This window comes from Gadus macrocephalus, chromosome 3 (genome assembly GCF_031168955.1).
Source record: "Gadus macrocephalus chromosome 3, ASM3116895v1".
Taxonomy (NCBI): domain Eukaryota; kingdom Metazoa; phylum Chordata; class Actinopteri; order Gadiformes; family Gadidae; genus Gadus; species Gadus macrocephalus.
Window position 1 is genome coordinate 17,374,523 of NC_082384.1, and position 19,480 is coordinate 17,394,002.

A 19,480-nucleotide genomic window follows, 5' to 3' on the forward strand; every position below is an offset into this window, starting at 1 on the left:
AATGTCTGTGCAAATCACGACGTCGGGAAGTATGAAGTAAGTGGAATCCTTTCTGGGGAACCGACACTTTAAGATTTGTGAAACAAGTCTGATTAATTTTCATAAAGTTCATAAAGTGCATAATTCATAAATAATGTATTATGTAATTCATAAAATTGTAATGTATGAGGTGTGGTAAAGTATGACCCATTCTGTCCAAAACATAATTTTGGTCACATAGCATCTTTAATACCACCATTATAATAATTAGAATATCAAAAAGTATTGAGTATACATACATCATTTGCATTGCGGTACACAAATCTGTTGTGATTTATGTTTTTAATCTCTTCCATTCTTTCTTTTCAGGAGTATTCTTTATTGTTTTCACATTGTGCTGATACATTAAAACCATCCTGAAAATGTGATTCTGTTTCATGAAGGAAAACATTTAATTCGACATGTATTGTTAAGTAATATAAAAAGTTTTGATGTTTCCAAATGTAACTTGAATCCTATAATCTACTACTTTCCAATACCAATAATTAGGAACTTCAATATAAGCCGAACTTAAAATCCATGTCACCAAATTCATAGTACTTAGTGTAGGGTGTTCCTCACCTACAGTTGTCTTGCAATGCGGGTACAAAATGTCATGATGTTCTGTTATATTTCTTCTTCTTCTCTTTATTATTTTGCAGTTAAGTTCATGAAGCTGTGGGAACAGTCACTCGATGCCATGCCTGTCTTCGTAACAGTCATAGTAAATTGATTCACGGGAGTCCAGAGAGATGCGTGTGTATGTTTGTGTGTGCATCTCTGTGTGTGTATCTGTATGTGTGTGTGTGTGTGTGAGTGTGTCAATAAACAAGGGAAAGTTCTTTCAACTCCCCTTGCCTCTCTCTCTCTCTCCTCCTCCACCACCTCTACCCATTGTCCCTCGCCCTCCCGAGCTGCGTTGGTCACACACTGGTGATGGAGGCCAGACAGTTGGAGGGTTTCTGGAGCTTCTCGGGCTGGGCGCTGGGCGGTTCTGGGATGGCCCGGAAGCTGAAGGGCAGGCCGATGTGGCCCGGGGTGCCCATGTGGCCGGGGCTCAGCGCGGGGTTCTGTCTCCTATTGCTCTCCACGATGCTGGAGGTGTTGGAGGCTAGGCTCTCCCGCGTCCTATCCCCCAACAAGACACGACAGCAAAGGGGTTATCAAAGCAAGAACAGGACGTGACCTGCTTACTATTCAGTCACTGAGCCATCTTAGTTATACAAAGCAGGGTGTTAAAGGTGACATATTATACCACCAGGTGTGAGTGTGATTAGCCGTTATGAAAATCGGCCTCTTCTGACATCACATGTGGGCGTGTCGACCTAGATGTATGTCGGATAGATGAGTAACGTTTGCTTCAGTCCACTTTGTAGGCTGGTACACTGATCTATCCAGCACACATCTAGGTGGACACGCCTACTTGTGATGTCAGAAGAGGCAGATTTTCTAAAACGGCTTGTAACGGCTAATCACACTCACACCTGGTGGCATAATATGTCACCTTTACAAAAGTTAGGGATGGGTTAAGCATCTTACTTGAGACATTGGGGATCAAACAGCGTAGCCACTACACTATCCTCGGTTTGTATTGAGATAAGATGAATACATTTAATGTATCTAGTGGTGTTAAATATTCATATTTTGCTGTTTGGGTGAGATGTTACTATAACCCACTACCAATGCAGAAAGAATTATATAATGAATCATTATTTTGACATCACATAGTAGATGCATTGCTGAGTAAATTTCACAGCATTAAAAAAAACTATTTAGAAGTCCCAAAACTAAACTTTATATTCTTCAACTCAAACTTTTCATCAGTTCATAAGTTCAACCATAGAAAGTATGCATTGTAATGCATTTCGAACTGGGGAGATTAAAAGATACACTGAATACTAGCGCCATAGTGGTGCTATAAATGGTTTTTAAGTTTTAAATTGAATCCACTGTATACAGTTGCATTGGTTAAAAGGTATGTCAAGCTTTCCCTTGAGAGATGGTTCTCATCACTGGTCAAATACTATTCAAATAAAATCAAGCTCAATGAACCTACAGACTTGGCCTTGCTGCCTTGAATGGTAACTGGACTGCATTTAATAGCGCTTCTCTAACCACTGTGGCCAGTCAAAGCACACTTTTTCTCTCAGCCTTGCATGGCAACCATGCAAGGTCAATCAGGAGTGCAACTATGACCAAGATGAGCGGAGCATCAAAACAAGCCCCCCTCAAGACACCAGCCCCCCCCTCCTGAGCAAGACCCCCTGCAGTAGGTTGCACAGAGGAGGGCCCAGCATAATTACCAAACAGCAATGATTCTAAAATGATCAAAACAAAGAAATAGGCCACGACGGAAGGAACAGAAAGTAAAAGTAGAGGCCTCTGCCTTGGTAAGTTAAGTTAAAGCCAAGCTCATATGTACGGGCAGTATTGTAAATATAAAGTTTGATTTCAAATTCATTTGAATTTATTTTATGAGATCTATAACCCCATGCATCAAAGATACTTCTTTATATAATAAAGATACATAAACACATCAACCAATGTGTTGATGTGTATGTTGCTGACATATTTGCATGCGTTTTTGCTTCATTTTGCTTCATTTCCATTGTTCCCTGTACATGTTTATGATGGAGCCATCAAGCGGTCTCCCCCACCCCCATCCACCCAACAACAGTGACTGAACAGGTCACCCCGGTGTCCGGAAGGCGTCGGCGCGGGGACCCACCTGGGCGAATTGAAGCCGCTGTCCACCGTCACACTGCTGCTGTCCATGCTGTCCAGGCGGGCCGAGTGCGCCGACTTCTGCCCGCCGCCGCCCTCCGTCTCCTTGGGGCTCAGCAGGGTCAGGTTGGTCTCCAGCTTACGCTGCAGCTCGTGCTCCTTCTCCCGCTCCAGCAGCCACTGCATGGTGCCCTCCCCGACCCCCCCGACACCACCCCCGCAACCCCCCCCGCCGCCGCCGCCCCCGCCCACGCCACCGCAATCCCCGTGGTCCGGGCCGTCCTCGGCCGTCAGCGACTCCTTGTGCGAGTCTTCGTCCGCCTCTTCGTCGTCCTCGTCCTCGTCGTCCGAGACGTTGTAGTAGTCGAAGGAGGCGGAGGCGCCGCCGCCGCCACCGCCGCCGCCGCAGCCGCCGCTGGGCTCCACGCAGACCTGCAGGGCCGCCGGCGAGGCGGAGGAAGTGGCTGAATTTGAAGGCTGCTGGGGCTCAGGATTGTCGAGGGCCTCTGTTGATTTGGCGTGCGAGGCCTTCCGCAAGGTGCCGGACTTGGAGTAGCCGCCGCCGTCGGCGTAGCCCGCCGGCAAGGCGCTGTTGTGCGGGGGCTTGAACAGGGTGTCCTTGCTGAAGATCTCCTTCCTCTTGAGGGAAGCGGCGCCGCCGGCCGCGCCCCCCCCGCCGCCGCCGCCTCCCCCGCCCCCCCCCCCGCCGGGGTCCACGTTGTGTTGGTGCGGCGTGAGGCGGGCGCTCTGCAGCAGCTCCGGCGTCTGGCTGGGGGTCAGACGCACGGGGCCGCCGCCCGGGCCCTTGGCCGCCGCCGCCAGCTCCTCTTTGTACTCCATGGCGTGTGGAGAGGTGAGGTGAGGCGTCTGGCGGTCGGCCGGAGAGCCCTTGTGGAGTCCCCCTGATGAGGTTAGCGTGTCATATTCTGATTTTGCCTGAGGCGACGGGGCAGTAAGGATTGTTTCGTTGGACGTATTGCACTGGAAGTAGTCCTCCGTCGAGGGCTTGGGAGAAAGGCCCATGAGCTCGTTGTAGGTGGGCAGGCTGTCTCTGCTTTTGTTCCTCTCCGCCGTGTTCCGGTGGCTCCTCGACTCGTCCAAGCTCCCTTTCCCCAAATCAGGCACATTGAAATCAGAGTGGAACTTAGCAGCAGAGAACATGATCCTTGAGAAGTGGGAGGACTTCTGGGTAGCCCGCAGCGTTCCGTCATCGGTGAAGTAGTGACTGCGCTCCTCCGGGCCGTGCTCGTAGTTCTCGGGCGCGCCCAGCGACGGGCCCTTCAGCGAGTTGTCCATGGAGCGGGAGCGCTCCTTGGCCTGGTCCGAGCGCTCGTGGCGCGACTTCCTGTCCTGATTGTGACTGTGGCTCCGCTGCACCTTGGACTCCTTGGTGGTGCCCCGTGAGGGCTCAGGGAAAGGCATCTCCGTCCTCCTCTTGGCCAGCTCCCCGGACACGTCCCACTCGGGCGCGACGGGGCAGTACGACTCGGTGATGTTGGGGTTGCTGTGCACCAGGTACGTGGCGCCGCCGCCGCGCGTGCGCTCCAGCGTGTACATGGCCTCCCGCGGCGAGCGCACCAGGGAGTGGCTGAAGAAGCGGTAGTCCCGCTCCATGAACACCAGGTCCCAGTTGGAGGCGTCCGACGGGTCCCCCCGGCACGTCCGCGGTTTGCTGTGCGAGCGCGACTTCCCGTGCGGCAGCCTCCGGTGGCCCCGCCCCCTGCGGCTGCGCGCGTTGTGGTGCAGCGCGCTCTTGTTCTTGTGCGCCCGCTCCTCCTCCAGCCGCTTCATCACGGCCGTGTGGCGCGCCACGTTCTCCACCGTCAGGTCCGGGTTGATGCGGCGGATGATCTCCATCTCCACGTCCCGGGGGATGGGCGCGGCCGGCACGTCCTCGTCGCGCAGGGGCCACTCCTCCGGCGGGAACTGGGCCGAGAAGGTGGCCAGCTGCCTCATCTTGTCCTTCTTGAAGCTCAGGCGGAAGAGCCGCAGGCCGAAGCGCTTGGACTGCTTCTCCACGCCGGCGCTGCTGCCGCCGCTGCCCTCCTTCTTCTTGCTCAGCGTGTCCGTCTTGAAGGGGAACGACGACGGCGCGCCCTTGCCCTTCTCCGCCGCCTCCGTGGGCGCCGTGGGCTGGGCGGGCGGCGGCGGCGGCGGAGGGTGGGGGTGGGGGTACGAGGGGGGCTCCCCGCCGTGCTCCTTGGAGAGCGGGCTGGGCGCGGCCTCCCCGGCCCCGGCGCTGCGGTCCTTGGGAGGCTTGGCGGCGTAGAGGTCGGCCCGGTGCTCCTTCAGGGTCTTGCCCGGGGGGGCCGCCGCGCCGGGGGCCGACGGGTGGCCCCTGGACGCGTCGTCGCCGGGGGCGTTGTAGGCGTCGCCGTGGTTCTTGCGGACGGGCCGCTCCCGCAGGGCGGAAGGCGTGGCGTTGCCGGACGGGGGAGGGGTGCACTGCAGCTGGGGCTGAGGGGGGAGGGACTGCGGGGGCGTGCGGTCGGTGAGCCGGTCGTCCAGGTGGTACCACTTGTTGTTGGTCCTGATGAGAGAGGGGGTGATGTAGTAGGTCTGGGGAGTGACGACGAAGTAGCCCTCCGGCGTGGGGTAGATCTTCCTCTCTCTCACCAGCATGTTGAGCGTGTGTCGCACCACCTCAGAGCTGGGGGTGGGAACACCTACACAGGGAGGCACAGGGTCAGAGTTGGTTACTATTAGAGATGTGACTAGATAATGATTTCCATATCTGGATAAAATTCATAGATATATATATTTGATATTATTCGTACAGATTGTATGATAATAATAACTTTCAGAACGCTTCAAATTGAAGGACACAATTCTGAAGCTAGAACCAAAGAACTTAATATCCATTATCCCAGGTCTTATTCTACATTATTTGAAACAAATTGTAAATGGCTGAACAGGAGAACTAAATGTATACTGTGATGGTTAAAGGAAAAATTAAGCAAAACACATTTTCATGATGGAGAAACAAATTGAATATTGTTGCTGACACTGTTTCAGACTCATACTCATTGTATTGTTGCTATGTATACATTAGGCCTTTTTCACCTCTCTCCTTGTCACTTCACACTTTAACACTCATGAACTTGTCAATGCTGAAGAATATTTCACTCTGGGCCAAACGCACAACACAATGTGTTTCAGTTAAAATTTTCTGACAAACATATTTAAATGATGAACGAGTACACCCCTCATTTAATCTAGTCAACCACTGTTGAGAAAGTCCTTTCTGCGTGTGAAACGGGAGGCAAACCCTTACGCAAATTCAACTAATCCACTAATAACATTTAGCTGACTCAGATATCTTAAAAGCCCATCATTCAAATTGCAGCTTTTAAAGAAATAGGCATTGAGGTTGCCTATCATTACATCAGCTCAATGATGTCATTCTTTTTAATCAGTAATGGATTGTAGTGTAGTAGCAGTAAGAGCCAACGCTCAAAGAGGGTCCACCTAGTCCAATTGCATTACACTATAGTTGTTGCACAGTAGTCTTTCAAGCACAAACTGTGTGAATGCTTAAATTTCATATATTATCAGTGATCGTGTGGAAAATACACATATTAGAATACAAAGATAGGTCTTTATAAGCCTCAGATAAGAAGACTGCATGGAAGGATACTGATTATATTGGTTGCGACTTGCCAACCTTGACATCATGTTAAGCAGCTAGATCTATCAACCTACATGTGTTCAATCAAATCGATTGCGACTATTTTTTAATGCAAATACACAAATGTAAAAGTCAACGCGTAATGTCTCCTCTTAGCTCTCTTAGTATTGCTAGTCCACTGCTTGTCCGCCTCTCAACACAGATAAATCCACACAGCTAAATGGTCAAGAGGATTGTTCTGTGTCATGAATGGGAAAAGTGAACGCTAGTTATACTTTGTTTATTTAGACAAAAGCAGACAATATCCGCTTCTGTGCACAAGAACATTATTGTTGTACTCAAACCCCTTCAGCTGGTGATCTTTTGTCCGGCCTGGCAACGGTAACCAACGGGGCGTGAATGTGTGAATCGTTGTTGTGCAACTTGAATACATTTAAGTCTTTCTCAAGACTGCCAAACGGATGGTACGCTTGCTACCCGGAAAATATAGTGGCAATAAACATGACCTGTTCTAGTAGATTGGCTGGCAGGGTAGTATAGCTGCCTGGGCTATTCACTCCCAGCAGAAAGGTTGATCCGGAATGTCCAAAGATTGCATGTAGCCTATCCTTGATTAAGTCCACTAGCTGCTCCTTCATGCCATTTATCATAATATGCAGGAAATAGAGCCATACAACGTACTCCTGATGTAGTAGTGGCAATACTTATCTGCCTTGTTTTACATGGATGGTTCACTATTTTAAAGCCTATTCAAACATGCTATTTTTTCCACACCCTGTAACTTATTCACCATATTCACAGTAATCTTGGTTCTAAACACTAGGGTGGGGCAAACGTATTCACCTAGGTTGTAGAAACTAGCTGGGTAGGGCAACGCGACCTAGTGACCATCTTGGTTGTAAACGCTAGCTTGGTGGGGCAAACTTATTCACCTAGCGACCATCTTGGTTCTAAACGCTAGCTTGGTGGGGCAAATCTTTTCACCTAGCAACCATCTTGGTTGTAAACGCCAGCATGGTGGGGCAAATGTTTTCACCTAGCAACCATCTTGGTTGTAAACGCTTGGTGGGGCAAACTCATTCACCTAGCGGCCATCTTGGTCCTAAGAGCTAGCTGGGTGTGTGGCACTGAATGTGAGATTCGGCATTCACCCAGCTGCCGTTTACAACCAAGACGGAACCAAGATGGCCACTGGGTAAACAAGGCCCATTGCCACTGGAACTGACTGTAAGACCGCCAGCAGGTCGATGGGTAGAGGTACCAGAGATTGAATTTACCTGGGAAGCTGGAGGTGAGATGTTCCTCCAAGGCCTCGCGGGTGACAGGCTTGTGGGCTGAGTTCATGGAGGAGACGGCCAGACACAAGATCTCCCCCAGCGGGATGAACTGCGACTGGCTGACTGGTGACATGTTGATTGGAGACACATCACCTGCACATGCGGAGACAAAAGACGAAAACCATATTCAAACTGATTTTACATAGGGGTGGTGTGAGGACTGCATTCCAGTATATTCCGGCTTATTGGGGTGTAGATGTGATATATTTCAATATGAAGTCCCTTGTACAGCAAGTACAAAAAAACGTATGGTTGAATTTATTGTATTTAGGCATGTATTTGAATATTCACAATGCGATTCTATTAACTTGTATAACAAACTGAAACAGCATTGAAACTGCATTGGGGTGTAACTTGAATAACTTAAGCAGCTTGTCGTTATAATAACCTAGCTTGTAACCTTAACCTTCATAAGCTCTTAAAATTCTTCAAAGTATTTAATCATAAAGGGTTATGATCACAAAGGGTTATGATCCTAAAGGCTTATGAATAAATGTGCACATGTAAACAGGGCCAAGTCTGTTTGGAGGTTTAAAAATAACAAATAGGATTCTCTGGATTTCCAAAGACTTTGGATATCGGTATAGTATACCGATACCTTAAATGAAACAGTTCTTCTAATGCACAATCAACCAGTAACCGCAGAACCTTTGTCAACTGAGATGACATCATCAGCTATCATTAGCATCCCCTGCTATGTTTCACAAACTAACACAAATATACGGCTTCAGAAACTTTGAAGAGCTCTTCCGTTTTACAACTCTGCAGACGCTGTCAGTAAGGCCTTCAACGTCGCCATGGAGACACCACACACTCACTACACATGCTGTGGCGCTTTGTTGAAAGGCTGTTTGGATTACGACATCAGACTAGCTGGCATCTGGGATGCATCTTAAAGGGTGGGAAGGCCCCATTACCACAACACCATGCAATTTTCAATGATGTATGCATTATATTAAAGTGACTTTTTCTTCATAAATTGTATTAGAAGTGAATATAAATACACTATACAGCCAAACGACTAAGAGTATCGTGTTGAGAAGTCAGAGAAAATGATTGTGCCCATAGAAAGTGGCACTGAGCACAGTAAATTATACTTTTGGCCCGCTTTTCTGCCCACAGTGCCCTATCAAAATCTACCTAGGCTAGCTTGACCTGCTCTGTACGTGCTCTCAGAACTAGATTGATTGGAATAATTAACGTCTACCTTATGGGCCAATCGTAGCCCTGCCTTTCGTTACTATGTCATGGATTTGCTAGCCAAGTTTATTGTGTTTGGGGTGAGAGGGGGGTGGGCTGAGAGGGGGGTGGGGGCCGGGGCAATCCATCTAGAAGGCCTTCATATAAGAGCCCGAATCATGGAAGCTGCCGGGCAAAGGAAAGCTCCTTTGGTCCTGTTAGTAGAACTAAGTGAGAATGATAATACTGTTGTTTTGATTACATTTTTCAGTGAATTCAACCATCGATTTAACGTTAGCTACTACCGTTAGTTTTGGCGAGTAGATGCCTAGTAATATAGAAGCTGACATCGGAATTCTCTGAAACATGTAGCAAACATTACTAAACATAAAAAGCCATTTGTATAGCGAGAACCACTCACCAAGCCAACATTAATATCAAGGTCTACTCTACTTGAATAGCGTAAGTTTCAATAGTTAATGGCATGTTCCTGCAGTTTCAGGGCTGAAGTTTTAGGATCGCATTTCTAGGACCCTAGTTTTTCATGAAAAAAGCCAAACTAGGAGTCATATTAACTGTGGACTTAATGACCATGATACTTAATTGTAGCCATCACATTACTGAAACTGAAGCTGATTGAAGATTGTATAGGTGATCAGTGTCTGTCAGCTACATCCAATCTGCAATAGCCTACCGTCTTCAGTGTAAATGTTTATTACTCATTGTTTTACCAATTATATAAAGGTGAAATTTGTAACAATTAAACTGTGCTCACTGCCTGTATACCCCAGAACACGTTTTATCAGCAAGTCTCGTCATTTGGACTATTTTGCAATGTTGATTAATATATTTAGCATTTTTTATATCCAGTTATTATGTAGATCTATTCTGCAGTGCTACGACATGTGTTGCCACATTTTAGGAACTTTCACGTACTCTATAGCCAAATGAAGTGTTTTCATGGAACACAGATTAACTCAAATGTGAATAACATGTAATTTCTATTTGGTTTAATAATGTCTCTCTCAGGAGTCCTGGAGGCTCTTAGCGATGCTATTGTCGTTCACTGTACGATACAGGGAGGCAGTTCACACATTCGTGCAAAGGTCTTAGACAGAACCTGAATCACCCAGACTGGGTAGTAGGGATATGGATCCGTCGTCCCTGGTTGAGACGTCCCTTCTTAACCTGAGGGACACGTCCAAGTTTAATACTAGAGTGTCAGTGCGGCCATTAAGACTGTCATGAAGATGGAGTGCTGGGATGAGGGGGTGGAGGCAGGGATGAAGAGGTGGATGGAGCGACGCGGAGGGGTGGATGGATGTGGTGGAGAAGTGGAGGTGTGGAACGAGGGATGGAGAGGTAGAAGACAAAACATGAAGAAGACAGATGGCTGGATGAGGTGGAGGGATGAATGAAGGAGTGAGGTAGTGGGATGGAAAGGGTGGATGTAGTGTGGATGGGATGGATGGAGGCATGCAGAGGTGGATGTGGTGGAGCGGTGGGAGGAAGGGGTGGAGTTGTGGATGGGTTGGAGGGACGGACGGAGGGAGCAGAGCTGGATGAGGTGGAGCAGTGGTATCATTAGGTGGAGGTGTGGATGGGGTGGATGTGTTGGAGGTGTGGATCTGTGGAGAGAGGGATGTGCTATGGGATGTGGGGGGACGAATGTGGTGGAGGGGTGGGACGAAAGGGGGAAACCATGAATGGTATGAACCTCTGTGTTGGGCTGATGGGTGAAGGAGGGGCAGGTGCTCTAGTTTTCTTTGTGTAATGTATGGTTGCTTGAAATAGTTTATCATTGTATCAAAACATAAAGATATAGGAATATATTAATAATTCAAAATCTGCCACCACAGTCGTCCTTGTGACATGCCTCTCCAACCTTTGAAATATCTTGTGAGACCTAGAGACTCTAAAGGCCATAGCATACGATTCCGTCTTTATTTGATCTGATAATGAGCTAATAACACAAATTGCCAGGCAAGTACCTCTTAGCGAGCAAGTTGTACTGCAAGTACTGAAGAATTTGGGGGGAATAAATCAAGTCTTTAGACGGAGAGTGGTGATGGGGTGTAATAAACCCTTAAAAATAGTACTTTTAAAATGAACTACTTGGACCGAAAGTACTATTTAAATTCCTAAAAAATAAATATTTTCCTAAAATGCGGCACTAGGATGCGGTTATAGAATGCGGTCCAGAAACTGCAGCCTCCTTTATTGCAGCAAACTTCATTGTAACAGCAAACTTCATTGTAACAAACCCTACTTCTCCGATATGTAAAGTACAACTTATGATATTATTGTTGTTTTGGTGGCTGGTTTTCGCTAAACGTTTCTTTTAGCTTTTGAGTGGTTTGAACTCTAGAAAATAGCCAAATGGCTTCAGGGTTTCCCAAACCTCTAGTGCCTCCCAAAATAACATCCAACTTTTCACAAAATCTCGACAATATGCACGTCCATTGAATGCATCTGCATTCAATTTCGATTTCCGCATCGATAAAGTGAAACTACTTAGTTCTGACGAAGACAAATCATTTTCACAAGCACCAGAGTATGACAACGGCTGATTTGTTTGCATAATCTTAAATGGTATCGCAATGAAGAAGACCAAGTCCATCCCCCATCCCCACAAAATCACAGTATACAGGCTTTTACTTCTAGTAGGCAAGCAATGCTTTGATATCGCTAATTTAGCAACCCCATTACCCCAATTAAATTTCCTGCTGTTTCACAATAACAATTTTGCCGAAACGATGAGTCTACTATTAAAGAAGACTAATTGTATTTCTATCGAAGCCTCTAATCGTCGAATCTTCAGATCTTCGAAGATTCGAGGTAACCCCTGCTACTTTAGCTTGTTCTCGCCCAAACTAACACCTGAAGCTAACCTTAAATTGACGTTTGCATTGGCAAAAACATGTGGCAACATTAATAATCATCAACTGCCTTATGTTTAGCGCAAACCAGTAACCAAAACAACATTAAGATCATAAGGGGCCGCTGCCATGACTGGGGCCCCCCGACATCAACACATCGGGAACCGATGGCCCCGCCCTCTCCCGCAATAACCTTGGCTAGCCAATCAACGGTACTGTAGCAAAAGACAGAGCCACAATTGGCCCTTACGGTAGACGTCAATCATACTGATCAATCTAGTTTGGAGACAATGTAGAGCGACCACGTCCAGCGAGCGCAGGCTGAGTGTGAGAGGGTACTGTGGGTAGAGAAGCGTGCCCAAACAAAGTACAATTTCTTGTGCCCAGTTCCACTTTCTGGGCGCACAATCACTTCCTCTGACCTCTCGACACTCTCTGCATTCTCGATATGCTCATCTGCGCCCTTGACATTTTTTTTATCACGCTGACGATTATTCCAACCTGTGCTCCACGTCCCACCAGCGTGTGAGCGACTGGCCTCACTGCATGCTTGGTATTTGACACTAAAGTTGCGCCATGTATAGCGTGCCAATGCCTCGTACAAACTAAAGATATTCTATTCAGTCGAATGTACTACGACCCATGTGCATCTCACGAGTGTAGCGAGAGTATACAACATTCATTCATTCATTCATTCCAAAACCCTTGCCTACAAAGATGCTAACATAAATATCTGATATTTATAACTATAAGTCAAATAGAACTCAAATGTAAATCGATATATATCACGCATAGTAAACGACTACGATTACTACGCACAGCTAAAGCCTCACACACATCCAGTCAACATGCCTCCCACAACTCCACGCTTTTTTTTTCCCCCTCTTCCTTTCCACGCTAGTTTTAGAGCGTTAGCATCTGAGGCCCAGCGGCGTTGGAGACGCGGTTGCCACGGGAACGTACACGGGGGTACGGCCGGTAGGTAGGGGGGTACAGAAGGGGGGGTCGGGGGGAGGGAGGGGGAGGTAGGGCTGGGATCACACTCACCTGCCACACGGTAACCCGGTGGGGACGGAGAGAAGTGGGGGGGAGGAGGGGGAGGGAGATGTTGCTTGGGCGCCCGCGCGTCTTTCTCGCCGCGGGAGGGGAGGTTGCGTTCGGCCGGGCGCTCCGACGGGTCGGCGCCGGCCCAGGCCCGCCTAGCGCCGGCGCCGCCGACACCACCCACTCCCCCGCTGCCGCCGACGGCGCTGCTACGGTTCTTCTTCATGGTGACCCCCCCTCGCCCCCCCTACCTACCCGGCCAGGGGGTCCAGCAGGAGGAGGAGCGGGAGGAGGAGGAGGTAGAGGAGGAGCGGGAGGCGGGCTACCGGCACCGGGAGCGAGGCGGCTCGGGTGTGGGAGGGAGGGGAGAGGGGAGGGGGGGAGGGAGGGGAGAGGGGGGAGGGAGGAGGGGAAGGGGGGTGCGGGGGGAGGTCGACCAACCTCGGGCTCAGTGCCTCCCCCGCATCGGCCGAGGAAACGTCCCGCTGGAGCACTCACACGCCGGACATGGCAGGAACCAGCGCGCACGTTCGCACACACACGCGCGTGTCTCATTTACATCCGCCGGCGCGTGACATTGGACGCGGAGCGGATCGCGGCGGCTTGGCATGGAACGCTGGGGGTAGATCTCCCCTGGGGCTGGTGTGGATCGCTGGCGGTGGTGGTGGCGGCGGCGGTGGCGGTAGTCGTGGCGAGGGTGGAGGTGAATGCGCGCGGCATCACCCTGTCATCGGCATCAGTCCCAGCCACCATTTGTAGCATCCCCATTTGCATGCGTAGGGAGGCACATTACGTAGCCACTCTGGTGTGGGAGGAGGGAGCAGGAGAGAGGAGGAGGAGGAGGAGGAGGAGGAGGAGGAGGTGGGGGGGCAGGGGTAGGGATGAGGGAAATGGAGCATTGGTTAGCAAGGAGGACGGCGAGGAGGGCTGAGGATTCTCGTAGAGGTGTAAAAGATCCCCGTTTTTTTTTTACTGAAAAGTAACGAGAGGGAGGGAGGGCTGGAGTAAGGGAGGAATGGAGGGAGGGAGGAGAAGGGGGGGGGGGGGGGGGAACGGACGGGGAGGAGAAGAGGAACAGAATGGAGGGATTAAGGATAAAAGGCCCTGGTCTTTTTCACCAGTAGCTCAATTCACCACAGGAGTGCTCGGCCGTGCCCCGCAAAACAAAAGAGGCTGCTTAAAAAAAAAAGAGGAAGAGAGGTAGAGAGAGATAGAGAACGCAAGGAGAGAGAGAAATGCTCCATTCACCCCGACGGGCAGCGAAAGCTCCGGAGAACCCAGAGGACCGAAGTGGCTACCTTCACTTTCATCTTTATCCGATCCCACACCAGACGGTGTTGTCCCCCTTGCCAAAACAGCTCAGCGGGAGCGGGTGGGCAGGAAAAAATGGAGAGCCCCGGAAAAATAAATAAATAAATTTAAGAATAGATATCCACCGTACGCCGCAATCCATAGGAGTAAGCAGGAGCAGAACGAGGAGAACGAGGAGGAGGAGGTGGCGGAGGAGGAGTAGAAGAGGGAGCTCCAGCGTTGATCGTTGTGGTGGCCATTCATTAAACAGGGGAGCCACAAACTCCAGTCAACGGCCAATCTCTTTCACCGCTATTGCTGCAGCTGCTCACAGCACCTCAAGGAAGGGTGTGAGAGTATGTGTGTGTGTGTGTATGTGTGTGCGGTACGTATGTGTGTCTGCGTGTGTATGTGCGCGTGTGAGAATGTGTGTGTATGTGTGTGTGAATGCGCGCGTCCGCCCGCTGTGCGTGATCCTGCGTGAGCATGCATGCGTCTGTGTCTGGATGATTGAGGCTGAAGGGGAGGGGGGGGGGGAGAGAGAGAGAGAGAGAGAGAGAGAGAGAGAGAGAGAGAGAGAGAGAAAGGGGGGGATGTGGGAAGAGAGAGAGAGAGAGAGAGAGAGAGAGAGAGAGAGAGAGAGAGAGAGAGAGAGAGAGAGAGAGAGAGAGAGAGAGAGAGAGAGAGAGAGAGAGAGAGAGAGGATGTGAGAGATCGAGGACATGCATAAAGGCAAAAAGAGAAGAGCAAATATGAACAGCTTTTTTCTTTCTCTTTTTTTTTTACATGAAACCAGCAGGAGCATGATGTCCAAGATCACAGTATCCCTGCTTTGCCTACTAGTCTGTATCCTAAAAACCTTTCTGTCCTCACATCTGTGTTGTACACATTTTCCAGAGGATAAAGGCTGCCTTTATTATGACAGCCACCTTTCTCCCTTACTGATAAAGAATCGTCCTTTTTTTTGTAGCCCTAGCCCTGATAACAATCATCACTTGACAGTGGGAGGAACATAAAACGCTGGGACTCCTTACACCTCTATGGGATCTGGCTCATATCTGTCTTCCAGACACACCAGCCATTCTCCCAGACCTATGCAGTGAAGACAGTAGGTAGATGGACGGATAGATAGATACATAGATAGATAATGCTGAGAATCTACTGATTTGGCAACGTAAACTGGATCACTATCCCCCTCGCCCCCCGTGTTTCCATTCTCCAATCCAGTGTTGCCTTTTGCTAGGGCTAATCTCGCTGACTCACATGTGCGTGTGTGAATGGACGGTCGGAGGGACAGAGTGAAAAGAGAGAGAGAGAGAGAGAGAAAAAGAGAGAGAAATGGGGGGGGGGGGGGGTGAAAGAGGGCAGGGCAGAGGGCTTGGGGGTTGTGGGGGGACAGAGCGTCACCACCAATCTGCCTCACTTCAGTAGTACCAAAGAGAAGGAGGTGAGGAGAAGGGGGAGGAGGAGGATGAGGAAGGGGGAGAGAGACACACCACACCAGCCATCTTATTTCTCAGTAGTGCTGCTGCTGCTGCTGCTGCTGCTGCTGCTGCAACAGCCTTTGTTGCTATGACGACCCAAGCCGATGAGCTCATAGCTTGCTGCCCTTCGAGTGGCGTTTCCTTAAAGGGCCAGACACGAGAGATATATTGGTGGATGGAGCAGACACGAGGCCGACCAATGCTGTCTGAATGCGTTGATATGTAATAATACGGCGCGTGCTACTCGAGTCATTGAGGACGTGTTTTGTTTTTGACAATGCTGCAAAGCCATGATGTTAGCAGCAAATGCTGGCCGATACGCGGATGATAAAATATCATTTATATTTAACATCTACATAGGAGACATCTAAATAAAGCAGTTATTATATTCTAGAGAAACTCTTCCTTTAGATCTATTTAGTATTAATAGGCCTATAACTTATCATACAAATGTCTACACAAGGTGTAGGACACACTTTGGAATAAAGGTATTCCAATTAAAGAAATGGAGTAGGACAAACCAAACTAACAATTTTGATAAGTACATATTCACATTTGAATTGCATAACATTCGAACAGCATCCAATTGCATTCAAACTGTCTCTTTGTCAGTGCGATACTATTAAATGACTACACGCTGCGGATTTCTTTCCATCTCACCTTCGACCCACTTTCGTTCAAACAGTGATCCGGACTGCCCTCTAGTGGGCCACAGCCGACACCTGCCATCCCAGGGACCAACCAGCTGAATAGACAAATGTGGGACTTGTTGAAGTGCTAGAGGCCCCACACAACACATTAAGAAATATAGTCAAACCTGCCGCTGTTGCCTTCCGTTTCCACCAATTCTCCAATAGGACACTCCTTTTCCTTCCTTTAGCTTGTATCTCCCCCCTCTTACCGCCCCAAGCATATTTCCTCCTTCCTGTGTAAATGCTGAAAGTCTCTCCATATGTATTCAGAGTTAAGTCAAAGAGGACTTATGACAATAACTTAATTATATTGTTATCACAATTGACATGGCACATAGTTTGCCGTTTTTTTTTAATGAGCGGATCTCTCCAGTCTATAAAATGAGCAACTGGGATAAATATAAAAATATTTATCTTATTAAAGCCCTTGTTGATTCATTATGTTCAAGATGTCATAATCTCAAAGCAAAGCAAAAAAGTATTAATTTCAGATTTTGACAAATTAAACAATTTCACATGCAGATGTATTATGTAGGCTATAAGCATAACGTGTAATGGATGACCCATTACGTGGTGTGGTGAGCTATTAGCTATAAGACAAACATTCCAACGCTTATCGTCGTCAGCTTCATTTGCCCCTTCTTTCCAGCTAGCTGCTGGTGTGAGACAATACCAGCCACACAAAAGCTTTAGCTTATCACAAGCTAACACTCAACACCTAAAGTCTAAGTTGGATTGCTACGCATCATTTCACAATACCTTGTCTTCTAGCCAAGACTGTACTAAGTAGATTATAAGATGTATACATAACGATTGTGTGGAAAAAAATCGAATCGCCTAGGCCTACACTTAAATGTTGCTTTACCTTTACTACATTTTATATAATCTGATAGTTTTTCTGGATCGGTATGCCCTTTTGATGCTCAGTTATTCTGAACAAATGAAAAGGCATTTGGTTTGAGGATTAAATATCGACTGTTGTGGCTGATTTCTCTGCATACTGGGCACATGTGCATGCTGGCACACAGACAGTATATCCGCTTCAGTTACGACAAGTATTGCTGTCACATCATATGTCCAAGCGTGTGAACCATCATGTTTGTATATTTTATTGCCGAAAGCATGATAGATAACTAGATTATGAGAACTAAAAATGAAACATGCAGGTGCATATCTTTTTTTTATACCAACTGGAGTTGAGTGATGACAAAATGTTTAACTTGTCTAGTGGGGCTAGTTCAGACTAGTTTGGAACAATTTCCAGTGTGAACCGGAGAACAGTGCTTTTATAAAGTTGCCTCAAGTTTCCAGATTCAATGTTCTTCTGAAGTTTCATATAAAATAGCTTATGGATGGATAGAGGAATCTGACAGAATCATAACATGAATAAGTCAATCTTCTGAATATTCTCCTTTGTTTACAATGGCCGACCATCTAAATTATCAAATTACCCCGTATAACATGATGTGTGAAAAGTATCTGTTGTGATGTAATCACAGTAGGCCTTCTAAAAAAAAAAGCCTGTTTAGAGGTGATATGGTGGTATAAACAGCTGTATTGTTGGCATAACACCTTCATTTCAACACTGACAAGATATTATAGTCCTTATAATCCAGGTCCAGAGGTGGTTTCATGTTAGGAGCCTATAGGAACTTTTATCATTAAATCATCTTATCACAACTTCACTATCATCTGTGATCTGTCACATCAAAGTCATTATTATCCCCAATAGTACTCTTGCCCACTTGCTGGCCTATGGCATTTCAAACTTCAGGCCTGTCCTCAACAACAGAATTTATCTCATTGCGAAGTAATTTATGATACAACAATACGATCTTATTTTACAGAATTATATTGACAACATTTAAGCATCAACCACACCGAAAATCTGGTAGGCTCGAGGCTGATCTAGAGCCAGACTCTTAATATATTTGGTCACTACCGCCTCCTGATTGTTGTAATTATTATCTTGTACCCTAATATTATCAAAATGCCTGCTACTATGGTTTTAATCTTGTTTTCAGTGTGAGGAGAGAAGAGGATAGCTGTAGAAACATGTTTTTCAACCAGTGATATTAGAAGTGTTCATAACACGCATATAGCAACTGTAGTGTCACGACGTGTTGAAGACCGATGGGCCTACCTATACACTTGATGAGGAACCCTGCAGGTGGGCTGAGGACCCGTCGTGCCCATCCGTTCCTGAGGACGTCAAGGTGCTCTTCCTTCCCTTGGACGAGAAGCACATGCTGGTCTATCCAGCCCAGGCAGAATATCTCAGACAAAGCATGTATCATGCCCTTATTCCAGAAGTGCTGCATGTTTGCAGCTTTGAAATCTGCAAATATCTCATAGCCTGTGAGACGCTTTAACTTTTCTGAAGGCTTGTTGGATGTTGTGTCCTCTCGATCCCCACGGACGCGCGACAGCACCAAGGCTATGGCATTGGGTGCTATCTGGAAACACTTAGCCATGGGGGTAAACAAATCGCCCGTAACCGCTGGAAGTCGTTATAAGCGCGTTGTTAACTTTATTTTACGATGCGTCCTACTACAAATAGTTGCCGAGCTGCAGCCAAACTAGCTTGTTTCAAGTTGACCGAGCTTCCAAAGTAAACTGAATACACTTCCATATAAACCGATTCGGTGAACACACTGAACGTTCCGTCTGATGATAAGAAATTACATGAAAAACAGAGCAAGCGTCCCTCCAGGTTCGGCCTATCAAAGAGAAAAGTAAACGGATTGTTGGGTTGCCGCTCCAAGTGATGACCTCATCCTTGCCCGTGAACACGTTCATCACACCAGGTAGCCTCGGACTGGAGGCAACCTGCGCAAAGTGCGGAAATGGCGCGAGCGCGACCGTTGGAGGCCTACAGCAGAATACGTCAGTATAAATCAGTCTGGGAAAAATCATTATGGATGAAAACAGAAGTTAGGGAAGAGGACAGCCCATAACTAGCGATACTATGTCATCAAATCCAGTGTGCTACGACATTATTCATTTGTTTACACATGTAGGCCTAATTAATTGCTAAGATTTTAGAAACAAGCAAATATAGTTGAACATTATTATCCATCTTTTAAGCTTGAGTGTGTAATACTAACATTTTGTGGCTGAAAACTATTTTGTCTTTGCGAATCCTATCTCAGTGAAAGCAGGCATATTACTGTCTACCGGGATACTCCAATTGCACGTTATGCAT

General features: G+C 47.6%; 1 protein-coding gene across 3 annotated transcripts; it reads right to left on the reverse strand.

The window, feature by feature from the left end:
* Nucleotides 1–206: 206 nt before the first annotated feature.
* Nucleotides 207–19,418, reverse strand: stox2a (storkhead box 2a). 3 transcript variants are annotated; one of them, XM_060047692.1, is made up of 4 exons: nucleotides 18,419–19,418; nucleotides 7,648–7,800; nucleotides 2,747–5,408; nucleotides 207–1,146 (listed from the first exon to the last, which is right to left on the reverse strand). In XM_060047692.1, the coding sequence occupies exons 1-4, from the start codon at nucleotides 18,747–18,749 to the stop codon at nucleotides 942–944; spliced, it is 3,351 nt and encodes a 1,116-aa protein (XP_059903675.1). In that variant the 5' UTR covers nucleotides 18,750–19,418; the 3' UTR covers nucleotides 207–941. The 3 variants fall into 3 exon arrangements, with proteins under 3 accessions (XP_059903675.1, XP_059903677.1, XP_059903676.1); XM_060047694.1 differs by lacking the exon at nucleotides 18,419–19,418 and adding an exon at nucleotides 13,251–14,618; XM_060047693.1 differs by lacking the exon at nucleotides 18,419–19,418 and adding an exon at nucleotides 12,813–13,173.
* Between the last annotated feature and the right edge of the window lie 62 nt (nucleotides 19,419–19,480).